The following is a 20,541-nucleotide window of genomic DNA, read 5'->3' as shown; positions in this document are numbered from 1 at the left end:
TATTTTATTCAAAACATTGTTTACGTCAAACGTAACTCTCAGATTTTTAAGCTCTTTTCCTGTTTCGATTTTTATTTTATTGCGAAATTGAAATTCATCTTTTTAAATCAAGTATTTCCACCCTGCCAATTTACGCGTGTGAAAAATAATACTAAGTTGGTACATCCGAGATAGATAATGAAACGCCGGTCTGAAGTGTTAAAATGTTGCGCATAAATAGTTGATAAAGTCCAATCATACGTAGAAAGACTCCAAAAATCAGTTTTTGTATGATAAATTAGCATATCGAAGCCTCTAGATATACTGAGCATTTATAGTTATTTTGCTTAAATTTACGAATTAAATCTGCAAGAAATTTTTTTTTTGAATGGCATGATTGGTTTTCCAAGGAAACACCTTTATTGATTACCAAGTACGAGTCCTCTTCATCAATTTGTCTCGTGCATGGAGGACGTCGATCAATCAAAATCCCGCAGTCATCATGTCGGCCTAATCTGATTGGCTCATTGCTAAAACATCCTGGCGGTTTCTTCAAATAGCACCGCGAGAATGAATAGTGCTGTCACATTTTTTTGACAGGTTTGTATTGAGATGTAAGCTTTAGTTAATGTTATTGTTGTTGATCATGATGATGGTGATGATGATGATGACGACGACGACCACGACAACGATGACGATGATGGTGGTGGTGGTGGTTTTAGTGGTTGTTTGATGCCGCAACTGACTGACTAATGATGACGATGATGATGATGATGATGATGATGATGATGATGATGATGATGATGATGATGATGATGATGATCACTATGATGGTAGATTGTTGTTGTTGTTGTTGATGATGATGATGATGATGATGATGATGATGATGATGATCACTATGATGGTAGATTGTTGTTGTTGTTGTTGATGATGATGATGATGATGATGATGATGATGATGATGATGATGATGACGACGACGACGACAACGATGATGATATATTGTTGTTGTTGTTGATGACGATGATGATGATGATGATGATGATGATGATGATGATGATGATGATGATGATGATGATGACGATGATGATGCTGCTGCTACTGCTGATGATATCTTTTCTTTTTCTTTTTAGTACACCTGGGTCTCCGGGGGACAAAACACTGAAAACTTTGTTGCGAGAAGAAGACCATACTGGTGATGAGGTAATGATGATGGTGACGATGTTGAAGATGATGAGGAAGACAACGATGGTGATGATGGCGGTGAGGAGGAGGAAAACAAATAGCAGGGAGATAAAGGAGAACATCATATTATTGTCTCTATACCTATTCCCCCCCTCTCCTTGCCCTCCCGGGGCGATGTTCACCGCTTTTGATAATCGCAGCTTATCTGTCAATCGCCTACAGATGGATTAACACATCATGAGAAAGGTGTCACATTCACATGCACATATTCACACGACACAGCGATTTGCTTTTAAACACACTTCATTAATCTACTCATTGTCAATAAATCTGTACAAATTAATTACTCATTGACCATCCATCCACTCATCTACTCTGAATTGATTTCATTGGTTGACGTGACCAATGTGATTAGGTCACGTGAGAAATCCCCGTCTGGTTTATGAAATATGACGTAGGAACTATAAAAGCTAAAGGCCGAATTAAGAAATAAATTATTTCAATATTTTGTACTGGTGGAAAGTCATCTTTCCTTTCGAACTTCAAAAAACTTACCATGAAGGCAATTTATAGATGTAAGTCTTTTTTACTTCATTCTTGGACAAATTATGTTTGACGGATGCTATTATGTCTTGAAGAAATTATGTTCTATTCCATTTGGATCTATCTAATTCTTTTACTTTTCAAAATACTCTTTTTACAGTGCTGTTATAATTGTGACATTTATTTTACACTAAGATTTAAAAATTCGAAGTCAATATTATACATAAATCTACCAATTTAATAAGAAATATCAAAATTTGAGCGTTGCTTCAGATTCCAAATGTTTTGGTCCAAATAGCATCATTTGATAAATCATTGAATCTGTATTCGAATTTTTTTTCTCAAAAATGACTGAGGATAAAAGTTAAACGTCTGTAATTGAATGGTTTGATTTGTTCATAAAATAATAATTAAGCATGTTTTGGACCTCAATTAACAATACATAATATGCAGAAAAAGACCACATTCAAGTAAAAAGAAATATTTTACTGTAAATGCCCAAATTACAAAAAGTCTGGAGGGAAAATGTCTAAAGATCTTTCGGTTGTTGATTATATTATATTATATTATATTATATTATATTATATTATATTGTGTTATATTATATGTGACCCATCGTCTCCAAACGGGAATATGGCGAGATTAACCAGATACTAACAATTAAAGCTTAATTGATAAAAAAAATGAACTATTGATTTTTAGCACTCTTAAATACGACTTTTGTTCTCCTCCACAAAACTTGAAAATTCAACCCAAGTCTCTTGTTCTTGACTATAAAATCAATTCTTAGCATCACAATCACCCCAACATAATACAGTTTTGAGGCAATGGGTCAAGCCAGTCGAACTGGATTAAAATAATCTACAATATGTGACTGATTAAATGTATAAAATTCTTTAGATTTGGTGGCTGCCATAGCCCTGAGTGTCATTCTTATGACGGATGGTCAATCCCAGACACAGTGCCAGCAAGCCTGGCTACGATCGGCCACCGCATGTGCTCAAAATGCCTCATTAAACCTATCCAATCTACGATACATAGCATCGAATGGGACGGAGGGATCTGCCCCTGCTGAAGGCATCGCTGCTTTCAAAGCAAGGGCTTGTGTGTAAGTTGTTTTGTTTCATTATTATGGTTTTGGTTGTTGTTGTTGTTGTCGTTGTGGTCGCTGTTATAACAGTGTTGTTTATAACATTGTAAATTTCGTTGTTGTTTTTATGTTTGATTGTTATTTTTTTAAAAATGTTTTGTCATGATCAAAAGTGGTGTGGAAGACCGTGTATGCGGAGCCTTGTAAAACGCAAATGGCAAGTAGCAGTTTTAAAGACTGATATGGTGACAAAAACTGAAGCTTGTATTGCTATGACTCCAGATATAAATTTGTACATGGCTAAAGGAATGTCAACTTGTACTCAGTTCAGCTCAACAGTTCAGTTGTTGCTGTTGTCAAAGATGTTGTCAAAGCCTGGCTCGCAAGATTAATCGTTTGGTGAGCAATGGTCATGAAAAGTAATCTGTTCTTTTATTGTCTATGTTTTCCTAACGGGAGTATAGCTAATCTAATGAAAATAAATCAAAGGGGCCAATATAAAATACTTATCTTGTTCAAATTAGTAATATTTTATTTAATCCTATTTCTCACGGAAAAAAAACCCAACCTAAATGTATGAAAATGTGCATGAACCATTTTGTACTCAAACTTTTTGATAAACGTTTCCAGAGTACGACCACAGGTGGACGTGTGTGGCCAGGCAGTCACCCAGAGACTCTACAACAGTACCATCTGTATGGGGACTGTGGAGAAACAAACAATAATTTCCCAATCCCAATCTCTCTTTGGATCATTTTACCAGACCTGCTCTCATCGTAAGTTAATAATGTTAACTTAACTCACTCAACCCTGACACTGACTATATCCGTAGTTTACCCGGATTACTTTTACCCCATGCCTATTTATTACATTTTTTTTCTGAGACAAATTATAGGCGTAGGATCAGAGCTAATGTTTTTGATTTTTAAATGTTAATGTTAATTAAATAAAAATATATATGTAGGCTACATTCTCATTTTTAATCCTTTTTTTTTCAAATTCTGAAAAGTAGCAAAAATCTCTAGGATTGAATGAGTTAAACAGCTCATGGTATCAAATTCCATAGTGTGGCTCGTGTGATGATGTTGGTGAATTTTGGAGCTGAGGACTCCCTTAGGGGATAATTTTCTATCTTGAATTTTCTTTCTAAGTTGTTTGAGATTGATTTATGCCGATCTTTCCAGATTGTTCTTGTATTCTTATATTAAAGTTGGCACGCTTTGAGTTTTGTCCAGATCAGAAAATATAATTGTATTGTGATATGATATTTACTATAAGGATAAACCAAATGTCCCTAAATCTCATTAGAGAGTTTCATTTCTCTATTCTCCATAGGAAATGATCCATGGAACCAAGGTGTTTGGAATTAGAGTCCTTAAATTGAAATGGTATATATTGTTAATCATAGAACAAAAACTACTAGAATGGCAGAATACATTGTGTTTGATTTTTTTAAATCTGAAAATTGATTAAGCATGAATGCTAAACAAAATATTCACTCCAAAAAATATAAACCTTAACCTGCGTGCAGATTTTCTATCACTGATGTTCTCCTCATAATTTGCTATCTGCTTTGCACCATCTACTCAAATTCTAAAATTGCACCCATGCCTCTTTCCCATTGAATTACTCAAATTTGCTATCTTCTTTGCACCATCTACTCAAATTCAAAACTTGCACTCATGCCTCTTTCCCATTGAATTACTCTAATTTGCTATCTTCTTTGCACCATCTACTCAAATTCAAAACTTGCACTCATGCCTCTTTCCCATTGAATTACTCTAATTTGCTATCTGCTTTGCACCATCTACTCAAATTCAAAACTTGCACTCATGCCTCTTTCCCATTGAATTACTCTAATTTGCTATCTGCTTTGCACCATCTACTCAAATTCAAAACTTGCACTCATGCCTCTCTCCCATTGAATTATTCTAATTTGCTATCTGCTTTGCACCATCTACTCAAATTCTCAACTTGCACCCATGTCTCTTTCCCATTGAATTACTCATCTATTTATTGATTTTAGCGATTCCAGCTGCTAAGGGAGGCCAATAAACAAGTTTCATGTTTAACCCTCTCCTTACCAATTGTAGGAAAATCGTCATATTCGTTACGATACAATCCAACATTTTTCTTATTCAAGTTTCTTTTGTACATCATAAAATTTGAAGAAAATGAACAGTGTGTTGGAGAGTATGTCTTGCTAAAGAAATTATTCATCGGAAGAACTTACTGCTATTGTTTTTAAGTGATAAAAAATATATTTTTGCGTTAGTTGGGTGTGAAGTTTTGGGGAAAATCCTGAAAATGGCTGGTAAGGAGAGAGTTAAATAGTATTTTTCACTCCTAGTATTTAGACAATCATACATGCAAGTGAAAAAGAAAAGGTTAATAAAACAAAAATAAATGATGGCATTAATAACCACGAAATATACAAGAATGGTAATAACACTAATACTTACAATAATAATACTAATAGCAATAGTCCTAATAAAATGATAACAATGATACTTACGTATCCGTTTGGCGCTTGATCAGCACATATAGGGCTGACACGGTGCCACGCCATCTTTCTCGGTTGGAGGCCGTTTTTGTCAACTGTCTCCAGGACTCTTGGTGTAACATGGCATCGATTACAGCTATCTGGCATAATAGTCGATTATATTTTGATTCCTTCCCCTTCCCCGGGGGGGGGGGGGGGCATAAATGTCTGACCCATCACCTCAAAACGATATTAAGTCGAGGTGAAAAGGAATTCCAGTGCTGAAATGATCCAAAATACAAAATGTTAGTTTTGGCCGTCATAAGTGACTACAATCATTCTCCTCGATTAACCATATAAATGGAACTCAAATCTCATTTTTCTAACTAATAAATTTTAGATTTAGCATTTAAACCACGTCAACATAATGCCTTTTTGGAGCGACGTTTGGTCACATTTGACAGATTCTATTTCTTTTTTTTTTACTTCCAGCCTGTCGCTACACTTTGGCCAATGAAATTCGTCAATGTTACAACTACGTCAATCTGAGCCCATCCCAGATCTCAGACATTGCTTTGGCAAGGTCCACGGTTATTGGAGAGAACGGAGATCAAGTGTACCAGTTTTGTTTGTAAGTCATACACATCTCAATAGGGAATGAGATTAGCGGAAGAGTAGCGTCCCTTGATTGGACGTCATAGTCTGTGACGTCACCGGCGGAAAAGTTATTAGAGAGAGAACGTCATGTTGGTTGAGCGCATGCGTCTCTCGTCCTCGTGGACGCTACTCTTCCGCTAATCTCATTCCCTATCAAATATTATTGAAAATTTATCTCAGGTTCTTTATTTATTATAATGTTAATTGCTTTAGCAACACTTTAAGATCATATCCCGGGCGCTTAAATAACGTAAATAGTGTTGAAAGCGCCGTTAAACACAAAAAAAACCCCGACAAAAACAAGGTCATATCTACTCAAAGCCAAAGGTAAATTATGGACACATCATGATTGGATGGTTAGATAAAAAGTTTCTCCAACGCTCAAGAAAACTTGGGACAAGCAAACAATAGAAAATTGAGTAGTAGCAAATTTCCACAAACATCCACCTCTTCACATAGTCTCACGTAACCTCATGGGATCATGGAGCATTTTTTTTCTCCGAAACAGAGAGCATTATATGGTTACCAATATATTACACACAAATACTATCTTTAATAAAGGGATGGTGTTAAAGAAAATCACATAGTCTATAGATAGTTCGAAGATGACGTCACTCAGGTCTTTATTTTTTCTTTTTGCCATCCGCTTTTATGAGTAATGCTCACTGAACTGTATGAACCTGACTATAAACGTTCATGGATACACACATTTTTGCATGTTGGTCCGATATACTTCCGGATGGCAATGTTATGAGCTTCTTAGCCAAGCGCATACTATCTATATAAGACCATCTCATACGATGTCAAACATTACAAAACGAAGAGGAAACCTTCTTGAACAATAACACAAAGACACAAATTACTTTCTTGATTTACTCTTTCTATAAAGTACTTTTCATTTTAATTCTATGTCAACCTGCCTAAATGGTAACCCATAAAGGGTCAACTAATATTGATCAACCCAAAACTAATTTTCTAGCCGAGGTGAGTTGACAGAAAGTGGTATTGATTAGACGAGTATTCTATCAAAAGAGTAGAGAACAGTCGTAAGTACCCTCCATTATACGCTCTAAATGCTTACATAGGCATTGTCCAAATATTGTGGCTAGAATTACCCCAGGAGATCAATGATGCTGTAAAGCTAATTTTAGAAAATAAAAGATGCCTAACAGTAAAAGTGCACTGTGTGGGATGTAAATTGGGTTCATTTGGCGTGCTCAATGGGCGGAGGGGGGTTACCAAGGTAATAAAGAGCACTATTGCCACAATTGAACGATGGATTTATACCGTATTTATGCATTTATCTAGGAGGTCCGATTGCCATTGAAATCAACTGGTCCAATCCGTCATCTGATGGACTCTCTCACTTTAGACCTTGGAGTTACCACATGGAGATGATGTGTTGTTGACTGTTGACAATACTCTTCAACAGTCATAACGTCACTTCCTTCCTAATGACGCATGGTAACTTAGTACCACTGGCTCTAAACTATCGAAACAATGGCGGACGCCCGTATGAAATGTTTCTCCGGCGAACATAAAAGCGTATCCAAAGAAAAAAAAAACATAAATTTGATCATGTTTTGACTTTCCACATTCTGGTCACAAGCCATATGAAAAGTTCTAGCCAGCATGAAGAATCAAAAGTAATGATTTTCTTTGTTTAGAACCAAGATGGCCGCCGTTGCCGAGAGGCGTGACATCAGTCTACTGAATCGTATTGATTTACAAAGATCTGACGAAATCCCACTTGGTTGCAATAATTTACAATTGCTTATACAAATGTTGCTTTACACTTGCTTATGCTCTATTTACCTATTACAACATTCTCGTACCCCAGGAACCGAGATTCTTTGGCCCAGTGTATCAGACAGAAGGCCATGACATGTCCTGATTCAGCCCGTGTGTTGGCAGAGATGGGTATCGAACTGGGCAGCTTTGAAAGGGGAGTGGATGTCCTGTGCAGGAATATTGGAGGTATGCTTATGTGTGTGGGTTTCAGGACGAGCATGAGGCAATGGAAGAGAAGGTAGTGTGGTAGTAGTGGTGATGGTGGTGAAGGAGGAGGAGGAGGAGGAGGAGGAGGAGGAGGAGGAAAAGGAGGAAAAGGAGGAGGAGGATGTGGTTTTGGTGGAGGAAAAGAAAGAAGAGAACATGGAGGTTGGGAAGTGAAAGAAGGAGGAGAAGTAGAAGAAGAAGAAGAAGAAGATATGATGATGGAGAGTAAGAGGAGAAGGAGGAAGAGAAGAAGGAGAAATAGTAGAAGAAGTAGTAGTAGTAGTAGTAGTAGTAGTAGTAGTAGTAGTAGTAGTAGTAGTAGTAGTAGTAGTAGTAGTAGTAGTAGTAGTAGTAAGAGGAGGAGGAGGAGGAGGAGGAGGAGGAGCAGGAGAAGGAGGAGGAGAAGGAGGAGGGGGAAAGAGAAGAGAAAAGAATATGACGAAGAAATAAAAAGAAGGAACGGAACATAAGGAGACAGAAGAAGAAGAGCAACATGATGATATGGAAAAGGAGTTTGTGGAGGAGGTAGTGGATTAGGATACCAAGTATAATAAAGATTGACGCATGAGTAGAAAAGTTGAGAAGTTGATAGTGGAGGAAGAATAGAATAAGAATGTATATTTGATTTCAGAGGAATTACACTTTATTTATTTACAACTTCCCAGTATACCTTGCTGGCATCCATTGCTTCCGCAATCCCATTCCGGAAGTACGTATGTGTTTCCAGACATTGGATACCCGAATGCAGACGATGATGATGATTTCACCACAACCAACGGCTGACCAGTTGTCTCTCATACAGTTTTGCAAGTAAATAAACAAACCACTCAGAGACAAGATAAAGTAGATAAAACAAGTATCATTATCCATCGTGGCTTGTGCTCTTGAGCACGTTGCCGATCAGCTGTCTCCACGAATCCTCTGCGGTGCGCATGAAATCTGTGTTGCTTTTTAAGTCACATTTGGCCATTCTTAGGTTATTTAAACAAGTCATTCTTTGTCTTCCTCTAGCTCTCTTTCCTTCTATCATCCCAGATGTTACCAACTTTTCTATTCCGTCTCTTCTCCACACATGTCCCAGAAAGCGTAACTGCCTCTTTCTGATGTTATCGATCAGTATTCTTCCCTTTCTCACCTTCTCCAACACTCCTCGTTCGTACACCTGTCTGTCCATGATATCCTCAACATTCTTCTATACACCCACATCTCAAATGCCTCTAACCTCCTCGTACATTCTTTGTCAAGCGTCCACGTTTCACAACCATATAAAAGGGTACTTATAACATGTTTCTACAACTTTCATTCTGGTCTTCAAGTTTAGGTTGTTGTTTGACACAACTGGTCGCATTTATGGAACACGTTTTTTGCTATTGCTATTCTTTGTTTTATATCCTCTATGTCACGTGCGTCATGGGTGATAATAGTGCCTAAATATTTAAATTTCTTTACTTGTTTGATGGTCTCTCCTTTGCTTGACAAGTGGAAGGTCGCGTTGTTGTCATTCTTTGAGACCACCATGCATTCGGTTTTCTTAATATTTAGTTTCAAGCCCATTTCTTCACTTTTGCACACCACTATATCTAAAATTGTTATGCACGTGTTCTGGAGAGTAGGCCATCAGAGTACCCTCGTCTGCATATCTTATGCTATTCATATTCTGCCCTCCAACGACGACCCCTTTCATATCTTCAATTTCTTTGAATATTATTTCACTATCTATGTTAAATAGGTCCGGTGATAAGACGCAACCTCGTCTTACTCCCTTCTCGATGTTAAAGAAGTCCGATGTTTCATTATCCAGTTTGACACACGCTGTTTGATTCCAATATAAGTTTTTCACAAGTCGAAGGTCTTTACTGTCTATACTGATCTTTTCTAAGATTTTGAATAGCGTATCGTGCTGTTCGGAATAATAAATGAAGCATAGATAAAGTGATTTTTGTTTTTCCAGTGACCGTTACATTAATGTTTTCAATGTAAAGATTGCATTTACCGTACTCTTTTCTTTAACAAAACCAAACTGCTCGTCACTTATCTCTGGAGAGATCTTGCTCCTCATTCTTTTCATAAGTATTCTTAACATAATTTTTGTGGCCTGGCTCACTATGCTGATTGTTCTGTGTTGGTCACAGTCAATAGTACCTTGTTTTTTGGATATCGTAATGAATACCGATTGTCTTAAGACATTAGGCAATTCACCTTTTTCATATAAGACATTAAAGGCTTTTGTCAGAATGTCTATTCCCAGATCGTCGAGGGCGTCAATCAATTCTATTGAGAAGCTATCTTGGCCTACCCCTTTCCCCTTTTTCATCTCTTTGCAAACAGCTTCTACTGCTTCTCGCGTAATCTGGGGACCCGTGTTCACAGTAGAGATTTCTTTATCCAAACTCGTCCCTCTTTTGTCATCCGCGTATAGATTTTTTATTTATACTGCCCAACGTTCCAAAATTTCGTTGTTGTCGATAAGTATATTACCGTTCGCGTCTTTAACACATTTTCTTGCCACGGCTGGGCGTTTTCCACTTAGATCTGGTATTGACTGGTAGAATTGTTTGGTGTTAGATTGTTTTAGTCTTTCAATTCTGTGACATTCATGTTCAATATAATCTTCCTTTGCTCTCTTACACTCAAGTTTTATAATCTTATATGCCTCTTTATATTCATTCCTGTTGCGTTCTAGATTTCGTCTTCCATTCATCAGTTTCAAGATCTTGTCATCCATCCACTTATGTTTTGGTTCGTGTTTTTTCACAGATGGAATAGTTTCTCTTGCAGATTCTGTGATGCAGTTCGATACTTGATTCCAGTACTCATCTATGTTTATATCTGAGGTCAAGTTTTCACTTTTTTCTTGCACGCATTCTTTGTAATCATTTTTTATTTGATGGTTAATTCCCAATAGATCTAATTGCAGTTTTGGTTCCACTTTCTTTTTCTTTATTGTTTAAGTTTTATTTTTAGCGTGGCCTTGACAGGTTACTATTACACTTGGAATAGTTGTTGCGTTGCGTACGATATTTCTGCATCGATGTTGGACCAGAATAAAGTCTATCAGATTTTTATAAAGGCCACCTGGGCTTATCCATGTCCACTTCTTTCTATCGTGGTTTTTAAACCATGTATTGACAATAGTAAGGTTTTCCAATCTGCACCAGTCGACAAGTCTTTCTCCTCTATCATATTTGGTGGGGACCAACGATATTTTCAACTCTCTCGTTACCAACCTTTGTATTGAAACCACCAATTATTAAACGAATTTCGTCAGATTTACATTGTTTTAATGCTTGTTCCATATCTTGATAGAATGTCTCAATTGTGTTTTCGTCACTGTCTCATGTCGGGGCGTATATTTGAATAATATTAACATTAAACGGGTTTCCTTTCAACTTTACTAAAATAATTCTTTCTGAGATTGCAACATGATCTAAATAGCACTTTGATGTCGATTTGTCTAAAAGAATTCCAACTCCTTTTTTATGATGTTTTCCACCTGCATAATACAATACAAAATCATCTTCTTTAACTACTTCTTCTCCCTTCAACTTCGTTTCTGAGATACCAAGGATGTTAATTTGTAACTTTTTCATTTCTTGAATAACGTTTTCAAATTTTCCTAAATGGTTTAATGTACGTATATTCCACGTGGCCAATGTGATTGTTTCATTTCGCACCAGTTTGAAACGTTCAACGTGTTCGGGACAGCTGATGTCCTAGGAAAGTCTGTTAGTGACAGTGGTTTTCCGTTGCCTTCCGTCATTGTTATTAGTAGAATTTAAATTATTGCATTTTAATTTGACTGAGTTGTTTTTGATTTATTCTTTGGCTTCTCCTGGTTTTTGTTTTTTTTTCCACCTTTATTTCCTCTTTTTGTTATCTTTCTGTATGCCTTGACTAATTCAAAGATCTCAAAATTTTCACTAGACGTCTATTTCTAAATTCGGTGTATTATTAATTGTGTGTCGTATTGTACGTAGGTGTTGGGGTGATTAGTTATAACAATAATTAGGTGTTGTCATTTTCGATGTTCACCGTCGACCGTTGTAATAAGATTAAAATAGCTCACTGTTGCTTTTTTCTTCTTAAAATCGTAAAACGTAAACAAAAATGGTCTCAATAGATGAAAAAAATCCTTGCAAAAATTTACAAAACTTTAAAATATTGTTAAATTATGTTTAAAATTCACGAAATTTCGTCAAAAGCAGCACAAAGTCATAAGAAATCCTCTGAATATGAAATAAAATTAGTCCTATATAGAAATTACACTTAAAACAGCCGTAAAATGCAATAATTTTAAGAGCTCTGTGAAACGCAGCCTTCCAGCGCTGAACACATTACACACAAAACAAGTATATAACACTTCAATATCATTGGCAAAGCTTAGTGATTATAAATCACGATCTTTTAATTTTATTTGAGTGGCGGGGAATGGCAGTGCCTATTTTTAACGATAAATGGAATATTGAATCTAAGGTTTCGAGACATACTATAGTGTTCTCACACGGAAGAGTCCAGAGGTCACCTCTTAAAATGAATTTATTGGAAGACCCGTCATGACAGTTAAATTTTAAAAAAAATGGATTTGACTGAAAAATTTAATAACTTGTTCAAGTGTACTTTCCAGTGTCTTCATTATTAAAGCTAGAGCAAACTATAACATTTAATATAATGCTAAATTCCTCTGATAACCTTTATCAAAGAAATGTGACCCTTCGCCTCAAAACGGTATTAAGTCGGGTTGGTTAAGATGTTGAAAATTGAATTTATAGCCTGAAACATCAGACTTGTGTTGAGTTTATATGTTTTATTGAGGAGAATGGACACTATATGGTAGGGTGCTAATGCCAACAATTTATATTTTTGACCAGTTTAACATTTAATTCGGTTTTTAAGCATATGGTTCGTTCCGACATAATACCGTTTTGAGACGATGGGTCAAAAACTGGATTTGACTGAAGAATTCCATAACTTGTTCAAGTGTGCTTACTAGTGTCTTTATTACTAAAGCTAGAGCAAACTATAACATTTAATATAATGCTAAATTCCTCTGATAACATTTAACAAAGAAATGTATTAATTGAGACGTAAAGCACAGTTGGATTATGATTCCTAATGTCAGTTATAGCACAAATCAATGTTTCATTCATTTACTTCACCAGCAACCGCCTGGAGCAGGTCGACTGTGAGATGAGTGCCTGGGCACGTCATCAGTACCAGACATGTGAACGTGCTGTCACTGGAATGAGAACCGAGCTGGAATGTGAACTTCTACCAAAACAATGTCTGCAGGTAAGAAACTGTTCTCTCACCCATTATTTCTCAACTATTTTGATTCTTATCGATCTTATTAATTCCCAAGACTTAATCTAACAACCAGGGTCGTTTAAAAGCGAGGGTCACACCATCACAGAATTGAGGTCTTAAGACTTTATTCCTTTATTACAAGGGATATTCAAGTTCATGGCATTTTAAACAAAAGACCCTAGAAAAAAATGTTTTCTCCATGACATCAGTACATCGTGGTAAACTAGTATGCAAAGTTTAAAAAGATTCAAGGGAAAAACGAACCAAAGAAAAGTAAGATATCATATCAAAGCTCTATAAAATAGAGAAAATATAACTTGATGTTAAAGTTGCATCTCATTGTACTAGTCTAGTCTCCGAATTCTTTGAAATGTAGTCGACAAAGAATGTGTCTACATCTTGGGCTCCGAGGCGACCTCCTTTATTTCCGGTATCCGTACTATAATAATGCTTAACTCTCTCCTTACGAGCTATTTTCAGGATTTCCCCCAAAACTACACACCCAATTAACGCAAAAATAGATTTCTATCACTCAGACACAATAGCAGTAAATTCTTGCGATAGATTATTGTTTTAAGCAAAACATGCTCTATTCATTTTCTTTAAATTTTCTGAGGTACAAAAGAAATTTGAATAAGTAAAAATGTTGGTTGTATCGTAACGAATGTGACGATTTTCCTATAGTTGGTAAGGAGAGGGTTAAATAGCATATTATTTATAATATCATGTCATAGTAAGGGTTGCCTAGGCAAAATGCCTTAGAATATCCTGTTAGTGTCTTTTAAAAGTCATTCATACTTTTAGAGTCTTTGGTTAGGAATGTAAACTGTTCCGTGTACTGACTGCCCGTAGATAAATTTAAGATAATATGAAAATCTAAAGTCTGGGGTTCACGATCTAACTTAAATTGGTATTGGAACTAGAACGGCGATTAGGCATGCCCCTAGAACATGCAATCTGCACACAATTTTATCGTCCAACCACAGGCGGAAATTGATTTCAAAGGTCTCCATGCAAAGCGTCAAATCATTTAGACAATGAAATGATATTTATCGTATATTATGAGCTCTGTTTAAATCCATTGTTTTATGGACAATCATTCTTATAATTTCTGTCACTGTTAATAACCAGGTACGTATTGACACCTGCATCGATCGGGGAAGTGCGTTTAAAATACGTTTATCGAGGCCACAAGGCCTTGTCTAGTGATTTCGCGATATCACCAATGCGGTGACTGGTGACGCTTACAAATGAGCAACGAATGTGCAGTTGTGCCAATTTACATGTTTTTTTCCCAGACCATTAAAGCGTAGAAGCACTTCCAGATGATATATCCGTGTCATACCATGATTAACTCATATTATGATAACTTAGCATGCACAACTGAGCGCGCGTTTGTCATCAGCTTGATGGCATTTGTTGACAAGAGGAAGAAGAAGTAGAATACATGGTAGAAGTAGTAATAGGAGTAGTAGTAGAAGTGTAGTAGTAGTAGTAGTAGTAGTAGTAGTAGTAGTAGTAGTAGTAGTAGTAGTAATAGGAGTAGTAGTAGTAGTGTAGTAGTAGTGTAGTAGTAGTAGTAGTAGTAGTAGTAGTAGTAGTAGTAGTAGTAGTAGTAGTAGTAGTAGTAGTAGTAGAAGTAGTAGTAGAAGAAGAAGAAGAAGAAGAAGAAGAAGAAGAAGAAGAAGAAGAAGAAGAAGAAGAAGAAGAAGAAGAAGAAGAAAAAGAAGTCTAAAGTTTGAGAATAATTGAAAGTTGACGATTATCTTTGTTCATCGATATGAAAAAATATTTTAAAATATTTTAAAACAAATTTCCTGCAGTACATACATTGGCTCTAATAAAGTGAAACACATCGTAAGCAAAATAAAGTAGGCAACCGGATTGAACTCCAAAGATGGAGGCAAAAGTGGGATCATTTCAACTCGTCCCTAATTTACGACTAGGGTTGACTTCACATTGATATTTTCTACACACCTCATCAGACCGCTGATTTTGCATTGATCAAACAAGCTGATAGAAATAGAAATAAGCTAAGATCAAAGCATAAAATATTACGAATGTTTTAATAGTAATAACTAATAATTAACACACACACATACAAACACACACACACAAACACACACACACACGCATCCGATCAATAGTTATTAAAAGCAAAGAGCGTGTAGATAACGATTATTATGTTGCCAAGAGCTCTCACTTCCCGCTTTTGGTGAAGCCACGCATCTTCCGTCTTCTACTCGTATTTTCTTCATTGTATCAGTAAGCCTAGCGCGCATGATACACGCGGAGCACACCCACCTCGCTGTCTCGCCTGGCACGCGACAATAGCATTGCGGTTAAGAGACGTGAGAGCTCTTGGTAACTACGTTACCCTACACACTCTTTGTTAAAAGTTTATCATCTGACTTTCTCTTGTTCCAGGCCTTCCCCACTTTGTATAACAGCCTGTGCACAAGAATGAATTACTACTACGAGGAACGAGGACGTTATAACGGAGCCCCTAGTGCGTCAGGCCATTTGTTGTTTACCCTTGTGGCAGTTGTCTTCTCCACGGGTGCATGGGCATACCGCTCATCCATGTCTTTGTAAAACATTTCAATAACTGAATGATTCAATAAACTTGATTCCTTCTGACAGAGAGATTATAATCCCCCTGACCCCTAAGTATTTTGAAATTGGAATAAGCGGAGGAAAGAAATTGTAGTTTGAAAAGTTTGTTTTTTACGTGAAGAATTAAGTTAAGATATCAAATTTTACAATATATTACATCCCGAGAAATTCATATGTTCCCATAATATCATTATTATGATACACTTAACGTTTGTTGATGAGCCTATAAACAATTTGTTTTAAAAAGGTGTTTCTTTATTTACTTTTGATTTAAAGAACTTAAAAACATGCTGGTTGCTTCTCTGCTATCTAATTATTGAACAGCAACATGAAATGTTTTAAGCTCGATGATGCAGACGCACGAAGTGTTTAATGATTTTTAAAAAAAACTTGTAGTTGTACTATTGCATTAATAAACAATAAATCACATTAAAATGTATGGGAAATCAACAAAACATGTAGATAGTGAAAATATTTTTATTATAGGTCTATCGATTAAAAAAACAAGAGTAAGACAAATTGAGGTATTCAACAATTTTCTTTTGTTAGTCGGTTCCTTTTACCTCTCTCAATCCAAGAAAAAAACACTTTTAAAACAAGCTTACTTATTTTTGACTCCTAGAAAAATTATTGTGATTTTTATATATTTTCAGATCATTATACAGTTATAGTTTGAAATCCAATTTAAAGAATCCTGTTCACACCGACTAAATAGCGTTTTGAGCCGGTTTGTCAAATGTGTGTATACGCAGTGTTTGTGTGTTTGTGTGTGTCTGTGAATCTATTCTTGTATATTATGTCTTGATGGTTTTTATGAATGGATGAATGAGGAATTAAAAACGCCTTTTACATTATAACAAATCAGCGTGTACATAATATTTCTTTCAAATATTTCTTAATTCGGATTGGAAAGAGAGTCACGGAATAATAGTTAATCTTATATTATGTCCACTTTGATATTATTTTATAAATTGTCTTAACTTTGATCACGGATCGTGTGATATCCATTTGTACATAGCGTTTATAATACTCTAAACATTTTTGTAAAATAATATAATTTCTTGATTATACACAGACGACAGCAATCTTTTATCTCTTTCTAACTCTCTCTCTTTCTCTATCTATCTATCTAACTCTCTCTCTCTCTCTCTCATTCACTCTTTCTATTCTCTTCTTTCTCTTTCACTCTCTCACTTATTGTCTCTCTCAAGTACAAACTTAAGCACACACTCACTCTCCACATATACCCTTATCTTTATTCTCATAATTCTTTCTCTCAGTCGCTCTTTCTTTACTCTCTCTTTTTTCACATGTATTATCTTACCAAATCTGCACATATCAGAAACATCTCTCAATTTAGAACTGAAAATGTTAAAGAAATTTGGGACGTCTCCCATAACCAAGTTTGACATTAATATTAAATCTGCGTTTCCAGTCAATCCGTCTTTTATATCTATTTGTAAATTTAAAAACTAATTTATCTCTCAGATAATCAACACAGACTGACTCTGTAATTGCTATATTCTGTATACATGTTCTTTAACTCTATCATAGCACACTCACTCGTGCCCCTCTTTTACATTTCTCTTTTGTTTCTTACAAATAACACATTACCAGAAATAAAATAATTTATGGGAGATTTTAAAATAATGTTTTATTTCAACATATATTTTATATTTCGTTTTGTTTTTTCCCCCACGATTTTCTTTATTTTTTATTACTTTTTTTTTGGTTTCTAATTATGTATATCTAACACGTTATAATCCTAAAGGCCAACAGTTGCAATAGAATGCAAAACTTTCCAAATTGCCTGAATCGAATATAAGAATGGATAAAGAGAAGAATTCTTGTTTGAGGAATGTATGTGAAATTAAAAGTGTATAAATGAATTAAGCAATATCTACTTGTGTTTAATTATTGTCTCTTGTTGTCTTTCTCAATGTTGCCATCCGCATTTGCATGGCTTCGTGTGTATTCTATATAAAGTCCAAATCACATTAAAAGATTTTCGACTGCGGTATCTGTCAACTGGTCATAAATGACAGATTGTGTATTTTCTTTAAAATGATTAATGATTTAATGACGAATTATAATTATAAATAATTATAAAGAACGATTTATTCAAATAAAACAAGTACTCGCTTTCTTCTTCCAAGCATTATAAAGGTATCATAATACCAGTAGCAACCATGCGGCTATGTGGTCTAGTAGTATGATACTCGCTTTCGGATCAGAAGGTCCTGGGATCGAGCCTCGCTCGGCGCATAGTTGAGTCCTTGGAGAAGGCTCTTTACTCACATTCTCTCACCGTACTCAGGTGTAAAATGAGTACCTGGCCGTTAACAGCGTTGTCTCTGTCCGAAAAATGTAATCTCGCCTAACAGGCGTCATGTCCCGTCCTACATGTTAAATATTGCTGTTGGCCAGGGACCCTTTGTAAAGCGCTTTGAGCACGTTTAGTAGATATTGCGCTATATAAAAAGCTCAACCATCAAATCCTTCACCAGTAATAATGGGGCTATGGGCTGTCTAAAGCCCTATAATAGTCATCGTTTTTCTGGAGCACGCTCAAAAAGTAGTAAGCTAGGAAAATCCTTGGAGCAATTAAACCATACAGTGTCTCTATGGGAAAATCAGGAAAACCCAACAGTTGAAATCGTACGATTATTGTACCAAAAAGCCAACCTTTTACTGGGTTACTTCACAGTGACGTGCCAAAAGTACACGCCATCATGAGAGGTCACACATAATTAATGGTATACGAGGAAACAATAAAACATATTAATATCTCTGAACAGAACAGAAGATCAGTGAGTATTAATAAAAAAATGTCGGTTTATTACTCGGATATAATGAAGCTATTGAAAGTAGAAAAGGACAATCATAAAATTCCGTGAACAAAACATGAAACAAGAACATGGCATAAAACTTGAAAGCAAAGCTTAGACTGTATAACTTTTGATAGTGGACCAGGGCCTTGATAAATTTGACCAAAAAAAAAAAAATAACCCGTAAGCTATCCGAAACTTGCAAGGCAGATATGATCGTGTCAAAATAACAAGTGGATTACTCTGTAAGATATTCAGAGAAACATCCACCTGATTTCAATCTGTGGAAATATGGCGCAAGTTATTTGGACACGTATTGAAAAAGACATAAAACCACGGGCCTTTATTATTTATAACAGTTGAGGAAGACTTATCACATCTCTTTCACTAAAGCTATGATAATCGACAAGTACAGTCTATATTTCAGTTCATAATCTTATTTTGAAACATTGCGATAAATCACAGTGAACATAGATAGGTACAACAAAATCCAATCATAATATTAGGATAAATAATGAGGAGGAACGCCAATGCTGAGGCCAGGCACGTAGACCACAGCCCAGGGCAATGAAGCAAGTTTCATTTATTTGATTTACGATTTTTAAGTCTACATACCGAACATTCGTTCCTTAACCTTATTATCTCTTTATAAATCTTTGGTTTTTCAAGTCAGGTGCAATTAGAGAGAGAGGGAGAGAGAGAGAGAGAGAGAGAGAGAGAGAGAGAGAGAGAGAGAGAGGCTCAGCTCTAAACTTTCGTTACAGAGAGGAGTATATTATTACTGATTAAAAGCAGGTAAGTTATTGAACGAAGTAGCCGCTGGTTAAACATATCATGTCGGTGTCATAGCCATTAAGTTCAATTTGGTCTATTTTTATCTGATAATCAAAGCTTTGTATGGTCATTATTGGTGCATTGATAAAATGCCTTAAATTAAAATGATAGAAGCATCGAAACAGAAATCGAATTTAGATCTGAAAATCTTAACGAATTCTGTTTGTATTCTCTCAGTATCTTATATATACACACACACACACACACATATATATATATATATATATATATATATATATATATATACACACACACACACATGTCTAAAAATACAATAAAGTAGTATAGTATAAATACTAGATGCCCGTCTGTTTCTAATAGCTTTTATTTCTCCACAAATATTGCAGGTTCTCCACTAGTATTTAAAAAAATATTTTGAAAATTTAACATTCGCTATTGTGTCTACACGGGTTGGTAGAGAACTCACCTAACACATCAGAGGACTATTATAGGTCTAAAAAAAGTAAACTTATTTCTCTTGGCCCATCAGTGATTAGGCAGTTAGGTCTGTTAAAGCTGACGGAAATTATCTTGTGACACACACACAATTCTGATCAAAGAGGTAGCATTTAACTTCATTGTCCGCTCAACGTTATCGAAAGCGGGTTAGACCGTAGCCATCGTTATGTTATAACCTGATACTGAAATCTTAAAGGCCTGGCAGTTTGACGTCATTTTTTGTTTTTTTTGCACCGCTTAGTGAGTTGTCGTTAGTAGAGTTCATGGAAACAAGTTATTTCATTGGTTGAACTATTGAATACAACTCACCATTTGTTTTCTTTTGTGGCAAAATACTGGCATTTTGAGGTCATTTTTTGGTCAGTATCAGGCCATAACTTTACGAAGGCCACGGATAGACTCATGCCCTCATCACATTTTTTACATTGTCCACGATGATTAAAAGTAGATTAGAAACTCTCATCGCGGGATTAAGAAAATTGATGAATTTTGAAATAGTACCTTTGATCATGAAAGAAAAGTTAAATTACGGAGATTATAAAACTTGTCCTAAAATGCATGTGATTG

General features: G+C 35.7%; 1 protein-coding gene across 1 annotated transcript; it reads left to right on the top strand.

Moving 5' to 3' along the window:
- Nucleotides 1-1,642: 1,642 nt before the first annotated feature.
- On the top strand, nucleotides 1,643-17,746 carry LOC144971528 (uncharacterized). Its single transcript, XM_078912529.1, has 8 exons — nucleotides 1,643-1,738; nucleotides 2,607-2,814; nucleotides 3,427-3,572; nucleotides 5,771-5,909; nucleotides 7,776-7,912; nucleotides 8,599-8,743; nucleotides 13,093-13,222; nucleotides 15,665-17,746. The coding sequence occupies exons 1-8, from the start codon at nucleotides 1,720-1,722 to the stop codon at nucleotides 15,830-15,832; spliced, it is 1,092 nt and encodes a 363-aa protein (XP_078768655.1). The 5' UTR covers nucleotides 1,643-1,719; the 3' UTR covers nucleotides 15,833-17,746.
- The last annotated feature ends 2,795 nt before the right edge of the window (nucleotides 17,747-20,541 follow it).

The sequence above is a fragment of the Berghia stephanieae genome, chromosome 4 (genome assembly GCF_034508935.2).
Source record: "Berghia stephanieae isolate SIO BIC M18660-M18661 chromosome 4, UCSD_Bste_1.3, whole genome shotgun sequence".
Classification (NCBI taxonomy): Eukaryota; Metazoa; Mollusca; class Gastropoda; order Nudibranchia; family Aeolidiidae; genus Berghia; species Berghia stephanieae.
This window is presented reverse-complemented; position numbering and strand designations above follow the sequence as displayed.

What these genes read in the sequence shown, in the direction of transcription:
- LOC144971528 (XM_078912529.1), top strand. An exon ending in TTCAAAGCAAGGGCTTGTGT is followed by an intron (nt 2,815 to 3,426) that starts GTAAGTTGTTTT and finishes AAACGTTTCCAG; the next exon opens with AGTACGACCACAGGTGGACG. An exon ending in CCTGTGCAGGAATATTGGAG is followed by an intron (nt 7,913 to 8,598) that starts GTATGCTTATGT and finishes ACAACTTCCCAG; the next exon opens with TATACCTTGCTGGCATCCAT.